The sequence below is a fragment of the Chiloscyllium plagiosum genome, chromosome 4 (genome assembly GCF_004010195.1).
Source record: "Chiloscyllium plagiosum isolate BGI_BamShark_2017 chromosome 4, ASM401019v2, whole genome shotgun sequence".
Lineage (NCBI taxonomy): Eukaryota > Metazoa > Chordata > Chondrichthyes > Orectolobiformes > Hemiscylliidae > Chiloscyllium > Chiloscyllium plagiosum.
Window position 1 is genome coordinate 74185271 of NC_057713.1, and position 16678 is coordinate 74201948.

A 16678-nucleotide genomic window follows, 5' to 3' on the forward strand; every position below is an offset into this window, starting at 1 on the left:
GAATTTATAAAGGAGGTTCGTGAGGGTACTAATATCTAGATTACTCCCAACGCTACGAGCTAGTGAAGGCTACTGAAGAGCAGAGACCGAGGAGCTGGTGCAGGGGAGAAAGGTTCACATTTTTGGATCATTGGAATCTCTCCTTGGGTAGAAATGACCTGAATAAGGAGAATGAATTGCACCTGAATTGGAAGGAATCTAATATACTGGCGGGGAGATTTGCTAGAGTTGCTCAGGAGGATTTAATAAGGAGAGTGGAGTGTGTGTGTGTGTGTGTCAGGGAGATAGTGAGAAAAGAGATCAATCTGAGACTGGTACATTTGGGAGAAAGAGCAAGTCAAAGTCAAGACAGGCAGGGACAAAGAGAACAAAATGGGACTGATAAATTAAACTGCATTTACTTCAATGCAAGACACCCAAGAGGGAAGGGAGATGAGCTCAGGGCATGACTAGGAACATGGGTCTGGGATATCATAGCAATTACTTAGATGCAGCTCAGGGATGGACAGGACTGACAGCTTTACGTTCCAGGATACAAATGCTATAAGAAGCATAGAAAGGGGGCAAGAGAGGAGGTGGAGTGATGTTTTTGATAAGGCATAACATTATGGCTGTACTTAGGGAGGCTCTTCCTGGGACTACATTCAGGGAGGTTATTTGGGTGGAAATAAGAAAGGGATGATTACCTTTTTGGGATTGTATTACAGACCCCCCCCCCCCCAATAGTCAGTGGAAAATTGAGAAACAAATTTGTAAGGAGATCTGTTATTTGTCAGAATAATAGGGTAGTTATGGTAGAAGATTTTAACTTTCCAAACAGACTAGAACTGCATTAGTGGTAATGGTTTAGATGGAGAGAAATTTGTTAAGTGTGTGTCATAATAACATTTTTTGGTTCAGTATGTGGATGTACATACTAGATAAAATGCAAAACTTGACCTACTCTTGGGAAATAAGGCAACGTAGGTGACTGAGGGGTCAGTGGGGGAGCACTTTGGGCTGGCGACCATAATTCTATTCGTTTTAAAATAGTGATGGCAAAGGATAGACCGGATCTAAAAGTTGAAGTTCTAAATTGGAGGAAGACCAATTTTGACGGTATTACGCACGAACTTTCAAAAGTTGATTGGGTGAAGATATTCGCAGGTAAAGGGTCAGCTGGAAAATGGGAAGCCTTCAAAAATGAGATAACGAGAATCCAGAGAAAGTATATTCCTGTTAGGGTGAAAAACAATGCAAGGCAAGGTGCAGGGAATGCTGGATAATTAGAGATATTGAGGCTTTGGTTAAGAGGAGGAAGGAAACATATCAGGTATTGACAGCAGAGATTGAGTGAATCCTTAGAAGAGTATAATGGCAGTAGGAGTATACTTAAGAGTGAAATCAGGAAGGCAAAAAGCAGACATGAGATAGCTTTGGCAAATAGAGTTAAAGATAATCCAAAAGTTTTTTATAAATACATTAAGGACAAATGCATAACCAGAGAAAGAATAGGACGCCTTGAAGATCAGCAAGGCAGCCTTTGTGTGGAGCCACAGGAGATAGGTATTTTGCATCAGTGTTTACTGTGGAGAAGTAGATGGAGGATATAGAATGTGGTAAAATTGATGGTAACATCTTGAAAAATGTCCACATTACAGGAGGTGGTGGTGCTGGATGTCTTGAAACTCATAAAAGTGGATAAATCCACACGACCTGATCAGGCATACCATAGAACTCTGTGGGAGCTAGGCAAATGATTGCTGGGCCACTTGCTGAGATATTTGTATCATCAATAGTCACAGGTGAGGTACCGGAAGACTGGAGGTTGTCGAATGTGGTGCCACTATTTAAAGAAAGGTGATAAGGATAAGCCAGGGAACTTTGGACTGGTGAGCTTGACATCAGTGGGGGTCAAGTGGCTGGAAGGAATCCTGAGGTACAGGATGTACCTGTATTTGGAAAGACAAGGACTTATTAGGGACAGTCAGTATAGCTTTATGCATGGAAAGTCATGTCTCACGAACTTGATTGAGTTTTTTGAAGTAGTAATGAAGAGGATGAGGGCAGAGTGGTGGATGTGATCTATATGGACTTCAATGAGTCATTTAATAATGTTCCTCATGGTACACTGATTAGCAAGGTTAGATCACAAGGAATACAGTGAGAACTAGCCATTTGGATACAGAACTGGTCGAAGGTAGAAGAGAAAGTGGTGGTGGTGAGGGTTGCCTTTCAGGCCTTTTCCCTGAGGTGGTGGAGTCCAGAATTAGAGGGCATAGGTGTTAGTAAGAGGGTAAAGATTTAAAAGGGATCTGAAGAGCAACATTTTCACAGAGGGTGGTGCATGTATAAAATGAGCCGCCAGAGGAAGTGGTGCAGGCTGGTACAATTACAACATTTAAAAGGCATCTGATGGGTACATGAATAGGAAGGGTTTAGATGGCTATGGATCAAGTGCTGGCAAATGGAACTGGATTAGGTTAGAAGATTTGGTTGGCATGGACGGATTGGACCAAAGGGTCTGTTTCCCTACTGTACATGCTTATGACTCTAACTGAGGATGCTGGAAATTGCCAGAGAAGCTCAGCAGGTTTGGCAACATCTTTGGAGAGAAAGCAGGGTTAATATTTTGCTTCCAGTGACCCAATTTCAAAACTGAGTTAAGTCAGTATGACTTGTGACAATGCTGCCTCTTTAACAAGGTTATATTGTCTTTAGTTTTTTTTTCAAGAGGAGTCATAAAGGCAGACATGCTGTTATGTCTGGAAATATTTACTTAAAAACAATGGCAGGGGAGTGGCCAGTTCTCGCAGTTCAGGCTTGGTTTAGTTTTTTCAGCAGGGAGTCAGAAAACTGCTGGTGGCAGAGAAACTTCTCCAGTGAAGAGAGATTCCATACTTCAACAGAGGTCTTGCCTGGGTTTTCTCTCTGAAATCTCTCCTGCCTGTAAGAACCTATGTTTGAATTTACCTTTTGCTAAGGGGTGTATGTATGGGATGTTGCAGGGATTGGAACAACTTTGTTAAGTTGTGATATCATATTGGATGGGTTATCAAAAACTCTTTTCTTTTGTTTGTGTTTCATCCATAATGTTTAAATAAATTCTGTCTTGTTGAAAGCAGAGTGGTTTGACCAGTTGCATCACTTCTGGAATATCCACCTTACATCTGCCTTTAAAATAAAGAAAATGTTAGGATCTGGGCAACCTTAAGATGTCTTGAGGGGGTTTGGCCTGGTCTATAACAGATTAACTGTAAAATGTGGATGCTTGCCCAGTTATTGCATGTTAAGTTTGCTGTGAATGGAAAACAAATATTTAAATAAGATGCCTTCACCAACCTGTTTTCATTGCATTCCTGCCAGCATTAAAGTGAGGATGGTTATAGTTTCCCAGCCAGGCCTTTGTACCGTGACTCATGTAGGCATTCAGTTTGTTCGGACTTCCATATTCAGCAAAAGTCTTCTTGATATAACCTACAACCTAGACAGTGCAAATTAATTCTTAAGAGCGTGAGAAGGGGGAGGGGAAGAAAAATCTGGAAAGTTGCCAGTTATGCTAAAGGGAAAACATTTAATTCCTCTGTAACTGTTAATCCAAATTAAGCTGCAAGCAGGTTCAGAGGAAGTTTGCTTTATCACAGTGTGGGATTTTACAAGAGGACCTTGTTATAGCAAAGCAGCTATCGATTGGACCCTAGGACACTATGGAGACAGTGAAGTTTGCAGATGCTGGAGATCAAACTTGACAGTGTGTTGTTGGAAATGCACAGCAGGTCAGGCAGCATCCGAGGTGCAGGAAAATTGACATTTCATGCTGGAGCTCTTCATCAGAAATGTGGCTGGGAGCCTCGGGAGTGGAGAAATAAATGGGAGTTGGGGGGGGAGGGAGGTGAGGCTGGGGAGAGGGTAGCTAAGAGTGCAATAAGTGGATGGAGGTGGGGGAAATGGTGATAGGTCAGTGAGGTGGTTGCTGTGGATAGGTGGGAAGGAAGATTCACAAGTGGGACAGGTCATGAGGGTGGTACTGAGCTGGAAGGTTGGAACTGGGGTAAAGGTGGAGCGAGGGGAAATGAGGAAACGAGTGAAGTCCACATTGATGCCCTGGGGTTGAAGTGCCCTGAGGTGGAAAATAAAGCATTCTTTGTCCAGGTGTCGGGTGGTGAGGGAGTGGCGATAGGAGGCCCAACACCTGCATGTCCTCAGCAGAGTGAGAGGAGGAGTTGAAACGTTCGGCCAAGGGGGCGGTGGGGTTGGTTGGTGAGAGTGTCCCGGAGATGTTCTCCGAAGTGCTCTGCGAGAACGTGTCCAGTTTCCCCAATGTAGAGCAGACAGGTTCTGGGCCTCCTCCAATCGCTACTCCCTCACCACGCAACACCTGGAGAAAGAACATCTTATCTTCCACCTCGGGACCCTACAATCCCAGGGAATCAACGTGGACTTCACGAGTTTCCTCATTTCTCCCTCCCCCCCCCCCACCCCAGTTTCAACTTTCCAGCTCAGCATTGCCCTCATGACCTGTCCCACCCGTCAAATCTTCCTTCCCACCTATCCGCTCCACCCTCCTCTCTGCTCTATCACCTTTACCCCTACCTCCATCCACCTATTGCACTTTCAGCTACCTTCTCCCCAGCCCCATCCCCCTCCTCCTCCCATTTATCCCTCCATCCCAGAGGTTCCCAGCCTCATTCCTAATGAAGAGCTCCGGCCTGAAACATTGATTTTCCTGCTCCTCAGATGCTGCCAGACCTGCTGCGCTTTTCCAGCAACACACATTCGACTAGAGGACAGTATCCTGAGGAACTCCTGTAGAGATGTCCTATAGCTGAGATGGGTTGACCTTGAACAACTACAACCATCTTCCTGTGTGCCTGGTCTGGCTCTAACCAGCTGAGAGTTTTCCCCCTTATTTCCAATGACTCCAGTTTTGCTAGGTCAATACAATCACACGATCAAACGCAGAATTGATGCCAAGGGCACTCGCTCTGACCTCATCTCTGTAATTTTGCACCTTGTCCATATTTGAACTAAGGATTTAGTGAACTCAAGAGTAAATGGTCCTGGTAAAATGTAAATTGAGCATTAGTGAGCAAGTGTTTAGTGGGTACAGTGAGACAGTGCTGTCTAATATTATTCAACAGTAAAGGACGGTAATTGGATGGATTGGATTTGGCAAGCCTTTTTGGCTAGGATGAACTCATTCTGCCACTAGTCTCCTAATCCCATATTCCCTGATCTTATTAATTTGTCTATTATGGAGGACCATATCAAAGGCCTTTAGAAAATCCAGACCAATTACATATACATTTTACCATCATCCAATCTGTAGCTCCTCACAGAATTCAAAAAAGTTTGGTCAAGCAAGGGTCTCTCATTTCTACTTGGAAGCAAAATCATACCACCAAACCTTGCTTACAAAAGGAGAGGACTTTGAATCTATTGATCTTGGCTGGTTTTGAACTGCTGATAAAGGACATTGTGCTAACACAGTTAAGGTCAACTAGGTTTTAGTCATACACTGATAACATGAGGAGAAAGTGAGGTCTGCAGATGCTGGAGATCAGAGCTGGAAATGTGTTGCTGGAAAAGCGCAGGTCAGGCAGCATCCAGGGAACAGGAGAATCGACGTTTCGGGCATAAGCCCTTCCTGAAGAAGGGCTTATGCCCGAAACGTCGATTCTCCTGTTCCCTGGATGCTGCCTGACCTGCTGCGCTTTTCCAGCAACACATTTCCATACACTGATAACAGAACAGCTCAACTTATCTTTTGATCAAATCGAAAAGAAATGCCAAAATGACACTCAAACCATTCCAAAAAGGCATTTTGGGCTTGAAACGTGAACAGAAGTTGGCAAACCTGAGTTTCTCCAGCACCATGTTTGTTTCAGATTTCCAGCATCAATAGTATCTTATCTTTACTGTTAAACTGCTAGTGAGAGATTTGATCAGATGTATTCCAGTAACTTCAGAGTTAGATGTACCAGATATTTTGTATGAGGGTGAATAGGATGTAGAAGTAAATAAGAAGGAAAAGGGGCGAAGGAGATTATACAAAGTGTATGTGGATCTAAAGTGGGACAGCAAAGTCTGAAGCAAACATCTGTTGCTTTCTGAATAAAAGCTCCATACCTGCTTCTCCACCATTACTGGATCCATATTAGGTACCAATCGAATGGAAAACTTTCCAATAACTTTCCTAGGAATTACAGTTTTAGCTCCCAAACCAGCAAAAGCTCCCTCAATGCCATGTAAAGACAAGCATGGATATCTCCACCTGTGCATCAGAATTTGTTCCTGTGAAGACATTATCAAAAGGGGTACCATAGTTTAATAAGCAGTGACCAACAAAACATACCAGTTGTGCAATAAGCTTGAAAAAAGAAACATCTTTTCTTGTCTCAAACATTAACGTAAAAGTCAGATGTATTTTACATTAAAAACATGCTTGTTCTGGATTTCAGCATTCCTTGCTGTAGTGTCAGGTTGCCATATCAGAACAAATCAAACAGTGCTGCAACACTTACACTTTAGTACAAAGTTAACTTTTTTGGTTTAATTCAGCATTCATATCTAATCCCAAAGTTTTCTTTGGAAATAGTTCTAAAGATAGAACAGTACTGCATAATACAGGCTCTTTGGCCCACGGTGATGTGCCAAGAATTCATCTTAATCTAAAATCAACCTAACCACAGCAGCACAGTGCCTTAGTGGTTAGCACTGCTGCCTCTCAGTGCCAGGTACCCCAGATTCAATTCCAGTCTTGTTTGACTGTCTATGTGGAGTTTGCACAATTCTCCCCATGTCTGTGTGGGTTTCCTCCAGGTGCTCTGGTTTCCTCCCACAATCCAAAGATGTGCAGGTTAGGTGAATTGGCCATGCTAAATTGCCCATAGTGTTCAGGAATATGTAGATTGGGTGCATTGGCCTGGGGTAAATGTAGATTATTAGGGTTGGGGAATGGGTTTGGATGGAATACTCTGAGGGTTGGTGTGGACTTGATGGGCCAAAGGGCCTGTTTCCACACTCTATGGATTCTATTTATTCTAACTTACACACCCCTCAATTTACTGCTGTCCACGTGCTAGTCCAGCAGTCGCTTAAATGTCCCTAATGTCTCTGACTCTACTACCACTGCTGGCAGTGCATTCCATGCACCCACCACTCTGTAAATAACCTACTTCTGCCATTCCCCCATACCTTCCTTCAATCACCTTAAAATTATGAAACCTTGTGACATTTCTGACCTGGGGAAAGGCTTCTTGCTATCTACTCTATCTATGCTTCTCATCACCTTGTATAGCTTTATCAAGTCACCTTTCTTCCTACTTCTCTCCAGTGTGGAAAGCCCTAGCTCACTCAACCTCTCTTCATAAGAAATGTCCTCCAATCCAGGCAGCATCCTGGTAAATCTCCTCTGCACCTTCTCTAAAGCATCTATATCTTTCCTGTAACAAGGTGATCAGAACTGGACATTATATTCCAAGTGTTGTCTAACCAGGGTTTTGTAGAGCTGCAGCAAAATCTCACGGCTCTTAAGCTCAATCCCCTGTTAATGAAAGTCAAAACACCATACAGTTTCTCAACAAACCTATCAACTTGGGTAACAACTTCGAGGGATCTATGTGCATGGACTCCAAGATCCTGCTGTTCTTCCACACTGCAAAGAATTCTGTCTTTAATTCAGCATTCAAATTTAACTTTCCAAAACGAATCACTTCGCATTTATCCAGGTTGAACTCCATCTGCCACTTCTTAGCCCAGTTCCGCATCCTGTCAATGACATGGTGTAGCCTTCAACAGCCCCTGACATCATATACAACACCACTGACCTGTGTGTCACTGGCAAACTTATAACCCATCCTTCCACTTCTTCATCCAAGTCATTTATAAAAATTACAAAGAGCAGAGGCCCAAGAACAGATTCCTGCGGGACTCCACTGGTCACTGACCTCCAGATGAAATACTTCCCATCCATTACCACTTGCTGTCTTCTTTTGACCAGTCAATTCTGTATCCAGACAGCCAAATTTCTCTGTATCCCATACTTCCTAATTTTCTGAATGAGCCTACCGTGGGGAACCTTACCAAATGCCTCACTGAAATCCAACTGTTTGACCTTTGTCAACATGTCTTGTCAACTTAACTACTTATACAATTGCTTGCTAAATTTAAGTAAATGGATGGAAAAAAGCTTCCTTTTTTAAAAAAATACTGTCAACTCCTTCATGTTAAAAGTCATTTTTTTCCAGAACACCTGTACCTGTAGTTAAGTATTCACTATTATTCGAAAGAGGTGTCAGCTGGTCACATTAAAAATTTCTAACTTTTCACTTAATAGCTAAGTACGTAGATCTTCAGAGTATAAAAATTTGTAAATTAATGGTCTGGATTTTTCCTCAGAGGTTGTCAAGGCTAACTATTATTCAGAAGTAAATCAGTCAGTAACTATTGGTGTCCCCACAGATACAACAAATCTCCTCCACAGTTTTGCAACATTGGTGTTAAGATACTCAGCACAAGAGCTGTGAAGTTGAAGTTGCAGTACTTAAACAAGAGTTACCCACTAAAGATACCCATAAAAGATTAGACCTTCTCTATTAAGAGTACTTGAATATTAATTGAGAAATAAATATTCTCATTACTGATGAACCCTGAAGTATGGAATTAATTCCTTCTAACTTGTATTAATAAAAGTTAAAGCACTTATTTACTTGACTCTTTTTCTCACTTAGTCCCCATTCCTCTTTTCTTCACTTTATTTTGCCTTAGACATGATCTAACATTGAATTAAAGTATTCTAATTTGTTTCAGGTGTTGAACACTATATACCTCAATGAATATTATTCGGTCTGATTGATTGTGAAGGTGATAGATCTCGTGCAGATGGTGCAGTGCTGAAATGACAGGTTTAAATGTAAAAACCGGTTAGCAAGTGTCTGCGTAATAGCAGTGCTGTCCATTCATCACTGCTTGCAAAATCAAGTGTTTGGTGGTACTGTCACTGCAGTGATAATCCAGAGGCTGAGGCTAACATTGTTCAATCAGTAAACATAGAAAATAAAGCCACTTAGTCATGGTGACTATGACAACGATCATCATAAAAGCCCATCGATTCACTAATGACTTTTAGGGAAGGAAATTGCTGTCTTTCCCTGGTTTGTCCTACATGTGACTTCAGGTATACAGCAAAGGGGTTACCCTCGGGATGGGTAACAAATGCTGGTTTTACCCATGATGCACAGATCCCATGGAGGAATATCTGCTTAATGATCAAACTTTTAATTTCCTTCAGAATCCCACCTTTCACAAATCTACATCAGTCCATCCACGAAGGCAAATGCGTAATTTGAAGAGATTGTCAGGAACAGAGTTTGCACTTGAATATTACAATAACTGTCTACAGAATGTTAAATTGTAAATAAACATACCTTAGTGGTATGCAGCAGTTGGCAGCCACCTGTATCTTTGCAATATTCTTCCACATCAAAGTCTATTTTCTCATACAACGCCTTTTCCTCCTCAGTGAGTGGTGCTACTGATTCATCAATACCAGGAATGAGAATTTTTCCTTTCTTGTCTACCAACTTGCCTATTCAAACCAGGGCTTTGGTTAGACAGCTTATCAGACATGTCCACACAACTTCATATCCCTATATCAACTAATATTTACTAATAATATTAAACAAAATCTTAATTTATAATAACAGCACAACAAAGTTAATCAGGTGAATGATCTGCAACTCGTGCTGAAAGCCTGGATAATTAACAAACATTTAGGAATCTGTTACACACACAGACTTATGGGAGTATGTTTGCGACAAACAGTAAATTGTCGATTTCAGGTTTGTTGTTGGTGACGGAGATGAAACCCAAGCTTCATCCTAAATCTTGCCAGAAGGTAATGGTGTTAGAAGAGAAGGGCCAAGCACATAATGGATATCTGTGCAAGGAAGAGGAGGGAAAGTGAGAAGAGCGAGAGCGAGAGCAAGAAAGCAAGAGCAGAGAGAAAGCTGGAGGGGGGTGGTGGTGGAGAGCGCGGGGAGGTGCGCGAATGGGCGGGGGAAGTGTGCGAGGGCGGGGGGAGCGTGCGAGGGCGGGAACTGAATGGGGGGGGGGGGTAGAATGAGTAACAGGAGAGAGCGCGAGGAGTGGTAGATGAGGCCAGATGGGTGGAGGAGATACAGCCTGTTTGTGCAGAGACAAATAAAGGGTTTTAAGGAAGCTGGTCCACTGTATAAATGGAATAAATGTGTAAAAAAAAGTTTACATTACAGGAAATGCAGTCCTTGATAACACATTTCTCATAATGTCTGTATTTTCTGCCCCTTTACTCACACCAGCACTTAGAACGTAGTTTGCAAATCAGAGGGATGCACTATGTTTTATAAATTCTCTCATGGGAAGTGGGTGTGACTGGCTGGATCAGTATTTCTTGCTGTCCCTACTAGGCTTTGAGAATTCACTAATGTAAGGTCACCTACAACGATTTTGATGGCAGTAATCCAGGAGCTCTTACTTAATAGATAGATCAAGTCTGTCATCGCTTCGTGCACAGAACCGCCAAAGACACCGGAATGCAGATCCTTGTTCGAGCATTCAACCTGCATTGAAACCATAACATGTTAGCCTCAAATACTCCGTATTTACACAGCAACTTCCAACTCCTTACAGTCAGGTTACTCCAGCAAAGCCTCTGAAAAGAAAACACCTTGGACAAATCAAAATGAAGGAGTGTCTTTCATTAAGGAATGGAGAGAACGGAGTGTAGTAGAAATTCAATGCCTCTAACCATCCTTCCATATTGTCATCATTCAGGGGATCAGCCATTGATTGTGCACAATCAAGACTGGGTCTAACGTCAAGCACAAACAACATCCACCAGGACTGTTAACCAGACTTTTTTTGCTGAAGATTCATCTGTCAAAGTGATGGGCAAATCCATCAATGATTAGAGAAGGATTGGGCACTCCGCTTCATTGCAGACCTTCAAATACAGGTCATATTAAGTCCAACAGATGCAGCACTGGTCATTGACTGAAGGCATCATACCAGGGTTCCAGAATTTTAAAAAAATGAATCAGAATGCTCATCCTGAAATCTGATTTGTTCTCAGTCTCCAACTTTTGTTTCTACTCATTCTATTCCAAGAGCACAATCATCAGTTTCTTCACTCCCCATCACCTCATTTTATCCACCTGCCATTCCGTTCTGTGCTTTCCTCCCACTATACTTTTTCTTCTGCCTCTATATTGCTTAGGAGGAGCCGGTAAGTGGAGATTCTCCAATCTTGTGAAAGGGCATCAATCAAGGAGCCACTTGACTGGCTGATGGCTCTCCAGCATTTTCGGTTTTTGTCAAAGGCTTCTACTGCACATTGAATCGGAAATTTAAAAACATTGCTAGTATCTACAAGGAGGAACAGTGAATTTAACAAGTGTACAATTTACAACATTTGAAAAATGAAAAGAAATACTAAGGTGCAAAATAAAAAAATGCAAAAAATGTACCTCCACAAAGAAGTAGCAGATGCCTCGAAGTCCATATGTTATGCAGGGTTTTTTCTTGCCAAGCCAGTAGTTGTCAGAAATACAGACAAAATCCACACTCTTGAAAAAGGTGTCTTTGCGGGCAAACACTAGGTCATCAAGACCCTCTGAACCAGATTCCTCCATCCCTTCAAAGCAGAACTTGATATTGACAGGGATTTCCTTCAGAAAGGGCACAAAGAAATCAGTCACAGCTCCCCAGTGTAAGAATTTATCTGACACTGCAAATGCAGTGAATGTGAATCACAGCCTCCAAAATGAGTTATACAGGGGGCATGTGATACAGAAAAATTATATTCACATTTTTTCTAAAAGAAATTTGATCAAAGGCTTTGCTGACTGGGCCAGTAGTTAATGTCCGTTCCTAAATTGTTCAAATGGCAGTTAAGACTCAACCACATTGCTACACCTCTGGAGTCATATCTAGGTCAAAGTTAACAATCACACAACACCAGGTTATAGTCCAACAGGTTTATTTGGAAGCACTAGCTTTCGGAGCGCTGCTCCTTCATCAGCTGGTCACAACCACCTTCTTTAACTTTGTACACCCCAGTCCAACACTGACATCTCCATATCATATCTAGGTCAGACCACGTAAGGACATGAGCGAACCAGATGAGTTTTTCCAACAATTGGGAGTAGTTACATGGTCATTACTGATGTAGCCTTTTCTTTAAATTTAAGAAACAAAAACTGAAAGAACAACCTGTTCATAGATCTAAAAATGATGAATTAATCTGGCTTAATGAAGTACCACTGAGAACTGCATTTGATGCACAAAATTAATTGACTCATATACTGATAATAAGACCAGCATTATCTTTGGTCATTTTTGCATATGAATCTGGACATGAGTACCAGGTATAATAACTCTACAATTTTCAGAGAGCTGCTTTGTACTGCTACGGAAAGCCATCCATACTTACATCACAAGCACTGTCAATAAGATTCTACGTAACACAAAGTGGCTAACTCATCAATATGGCTGATAAACGAACAATAAATCGGTATTATTGAGCAGGGTCGGGTGTCCAAATTTATTTTGTGTTTAGTGTCATTGTACCATCTGCTTCAGTAGTTATCTTCTCAGGGACACTGAACTTGTTGTAAAACCAGAATTCAAACAGTATACAAAATCATTAGTTTGGCTTTACTGGGAGCATTGCATCAAGTTCCGGATGTCACACTTTGTGAGACAGTGAAGGCACTGGAGGGAGTGAAGGCGCTGGAGGGAATGCAGAACAGATTCATAGGAGTGGTTCTAAAGATGAGAAACTTCAGTTCAGATAATAGCCCTGAGTTCTCCAATATATTTGCCTTGGAAGAGAAAGTGGAGAGATGATTTAATAGAAGTATTCAAATTTATGAGTGGTCCAGACAGAGCAGTTAGAGAAAAACTGTTCCTACTCCTGAAAGGATTGTGAATGAGAGGACAAAGAATTGGGGTAATTGGCAGAAATTAAAATGAGATGACAGAAAGGTTTTTTGCCAATTGAATGGTTAGGTTCTGGAACGTACAGCATTCAAATGAAGCATTCAGAAGGGAATTACACTGTACTTTTTAAAAAAAAAAGTCGGCTTTATAGGGAGAAGGCCAAAAAAAGTGGCACTAGGGGAGATGCTCATTTGGTTTGCCAGTGCAGTCATGTTGGGCTGAATGGCCTCTTTCTGCACTGTAATAACTCCATAACTCTGGATTACAGATCATGTTGTTACTCAACCAAACTAGAAAGTTGCCAAAGCTTCAGCTCTAGCCCATACTGGCCCATCTGCCCTCATTAGGATAGCATTAAAGTGACCAATGTCCCTACTCAAGACTGCTCTCAAATTGCTTCCTAGAAGAGGAGAAGTGCCGGAAGACTGGAGGTTGGCGAACGTGGTGCCACTGTTTAAGAAAGGCGGTAAGGACAAGCCAGGGAACTATAGACCAGTGAGCCTGACGGGAATCCTGAGGGACAGGATATACATGTACTTGGAAAGGCAAGGACTGATTAGGAATAGTCAACATGGCTTTGTGCATGGGAAATCATGTCTCATAAACTTGATTGCATTTTTTGAAGAAGTAACAAAGATGATTGATGAGGGCAGAGCAGTGGACGTGATCTATATGGACTTCAGTAAAGTTTTGATAAGGTTCCCCATGGGAGACTGGTTAGTAAGGTTAGATCTCATGGAATACAGGGACTACTAGCCGTTTGGATACAGAACTGGCTCAAAGGTAGAAGGTAGAGGGTGGTGGTGGAAGGTTGTTTTCAAATTGGAGGCCTGTGACCAGTGGAGTGAAACAAGGATCGGTGCCGGGACCACTACTTTTCGTCATTTGTATAAAGAATTTGGATGCCAGCATAAGAGGTACAGTTAGTAGGTTTGCAGATGACACCAAAATTAGAGGTGTAGAGGTCAGAGTACAACGGGATCTTGATCAGATGAGCCAATGGACCGAGGAGTGGCAGATGAAGTTTAATTTAGATAAATGTGAGGTGCTGCATTTTGGGAAAGCAATTCTTAGCAGGACATATACATACACTAGGGAGTGTTGCTGAACAATGAGACCTGGGAGTGGAGATTCATAGCTCCCTGAAAGTCGAGTCACAGGTAGATAGGATAGAGAAGGCAGCGATTGTTATGTTTTCCTTTATTGGTCAGAGTATTGAGTACAGGAGGAGTTGGGAGGTCATGTTACGGCTGTACAGGACATTGGTTAGGCCACTTTTGAAATGTTATGTGCAATTCTTGTCTCCTTCCTATCGGAAGGATGTAGCACAACTTGAAAGGGTTCAGAAAAGATTTACAAGGATGGAGGATTTGAGCTATAGAGAGAGGCTGAATAGGCTGGGGCGGTCTTCCCTGGAACGTCGGAGGCTGAGGGGTAACCTTATAGAGGTTTATAAAATCATGAGGGGCATTGATAGGGTAAATAGACAAAGTCTTTTCCCTGGGATGGGGGAGTCCAGAACTAGAGGACATAGGTTAAGGGCAAGAGGGGAAAGATATTTAAAAAAAAGGAAACCTAAGGAGCAACTTTTCCACACAGAGGCTGGTGCCTGTGTGCAATGAACTGCCAGAGAAAGTGGTGGAGTCTGGTACAATTGCAACATTTAAAAGGCATCTGGATGGGGATATGAATAGTAAGGTTTTGGAGGGATATGGCCAGGCGTTGGCAGGTGGGACTAGATTGGGTTGGGATATCTGGTCAGCATGGATAAGTTGGACCAAAGGTTCTGTTTCTGTGCTGTACATCTCTATGACTCTGTGACAGGATTAAATATGGTTGTGATTCCCTAACATGGGAATGCCAGTCTGTGTCCCAACTGCAAATCCTGTGTGAAATTGCATCCAAGCAGAAGTTGAGAAAGTAGTGGAGAAAATAGAAGGTAATGAGGAAAAAGGAAGAATAAAAAAGAAAAAAAGTTAGATTGCTGGCATGCTAAAAGTAAGATCTGTACAAACATTCCAAAACTGAACTGGTCAGGATCATTTTGTTTTCAAAAAGTAATCGACTCTCTGATTGACAACCTTCAAAAATGGAGTCAAATCTGGAGTCAATGACTTAATAAGAAACTAATCTGTATAATATTAAAATTCATTCCCATCCCTTTGCAATGAAATGTGAATTGTCACTGAGTAAACACTGCAAAATGCAGTGTCAAAACTATGAGGAAATGTACAAAAGTGGTTACTCAAAGTTCATAGTCCATGATGTGCCCACACAACAACTGTGGTCCAACATTAAATTGTGCACCAATTTTAGGAGGGCAAGTTTATTATCTGGCCAAGAAAGACTGTTGTAAGCATAAAACTTTGAACTGTTCTTTGCCTTCTGGAGATAATGCATCCCAGCCAATTTCTTTTCGTAAAAGCCAGAAAGATAAAAAGTTTATTACCTGATTTAGTTTTTGAAGAGCTTCAATACAGTTCAGCCATGCCAGCACTGGTCCTTTGTCATCTGTAGACCCTCTGCCATATAGTTTTCCTATTAAAATGTCAAATATTAAAAATATTTTAAAGAAGCAAGGTGGCAATCTTTTATTTTTAAATTCATTCAAACACATGTGGCAGCAATAACTGGCAAGGTCAGCTTTTTATTGCCCATCCCCAAGCACCTTCGAGAAGGGGGCAACAACTATGGCATGTTAAGTTTGGGTGAGTGGGGAGTTGCAATGTTGGTAATGACACTGAATGTCAAGGGAAGATGGTTACACTTCAATGTTGAAAATGGTCATTATCTGGCATCAATGTGACTTGCCATTTAATTGGCTCGATCCGGTGTGCTGCCCAGATCTTGCTGCACGTAGCTGTGCACAACTCACTTCTCGATGTGAGGAGTTAGAAATGGTGTTAAGCACTGTGCAATCATTTCTACTTTTCTTTAAATTCATTAATCGTATCGGAGCATCTACTGACCATCCCTAGTTACCTTCAAGAAGGGGGTGGTGAGCTACTGCCTTGAACTGCTGCAGTCTTCTCATAAAAAAGTGAGTTTGCATTATTATGAAGAAAAATTGGAGAGGAGTACAGAGAAAAATAGAATCTTAACAATAACCTTCTTCTGAAGAAATTTCCACAAATACTAATCAACAAGTCTAACAACCATTGACCCTTCTTAAAAACGGACTACCTCTAAAATGTTGGAGCCATTTAAACTTTAAGCACTTTTGCAAATGCCGGTTTGTACTTCGAGGTAAGAAGAGGTTTAAAACGTCTGAAGAGAGGTAGGATATAAATAAATAATTACTCCGCTTTGGTTGTGCAGTGTTCATGTCCCAGGAGGCTTGGGTATAAATTCCACTTGCTCCAGAGGTATGTCATATCATGAACGAAGAAGTTGATTAAAAAGATCTAGAATTGCTTGGTAATACAGAAATTAAACAGAGCTAAAAGGACACAAGAAGTTGAAACTTTCTTTCTGGCATGAGGGTGCTGTTCAGTTAGAGATAGTCATATAGAAGCAGACCTTTCAGCCCACCATGTCTGTATGGACCAACAATACCAAACTAAATTAAATCACATTTACCTGCACCTGCTGAGCCACCATTGGCATGGATACATAGCAAAAACAACTAACTTTCAATCTTACTTCTTAGACCAAGCAGGTAGACATTGATAAGTCAGGGTGTTGCCATGGAAAGTACCAAGATTAACACAGTCTCCTT

The 16678-nt window shown here is 41.7% G+C and overlaps 1 protein-coding gene across 3 annotated transcripts in view; it reads right to left on the minus strand.

Moving 5' to 3' along the window:
* LOC122549127 (cytosolic non-specific dipeptidase-like) overlaps positions 1-16678 on the minus strand; it is a 67305-nt gene that overhangs the window by 9377 nt on the left and 41250 nt on the right. For 2 of the 3 annotated variants that reach the window (XM_043688443.1, XM_043688442.1), the window contains exons 5-10: positions 15410-15498; positions 11487-11687; positions 10496-10580; positions 9408-9568; positions 6109-6273; positions 3322-3463 (exon numbers count right to left, since the gene is read on the minus strand). In XM_043688443.1, coding sequence (XP_043544378.1) covers positions 3322-3463; positions 6109-6273; positions 9408-9568; positions 10496-10580; positions 11487-11687; positions 15410-15498 — 843 coding nt within the window. Of the gene's footprint in view, positions 1-3321; positions 3464-6108; positions 6274-9407; positions 9569-10495; positions 10581-11486; positions 11688-15409; positions 15499-16260; positions 16397-16678 lie in introns of those variants that run through there. The other variant, XM_043688444.1, reaches the window with a different exon arrangement.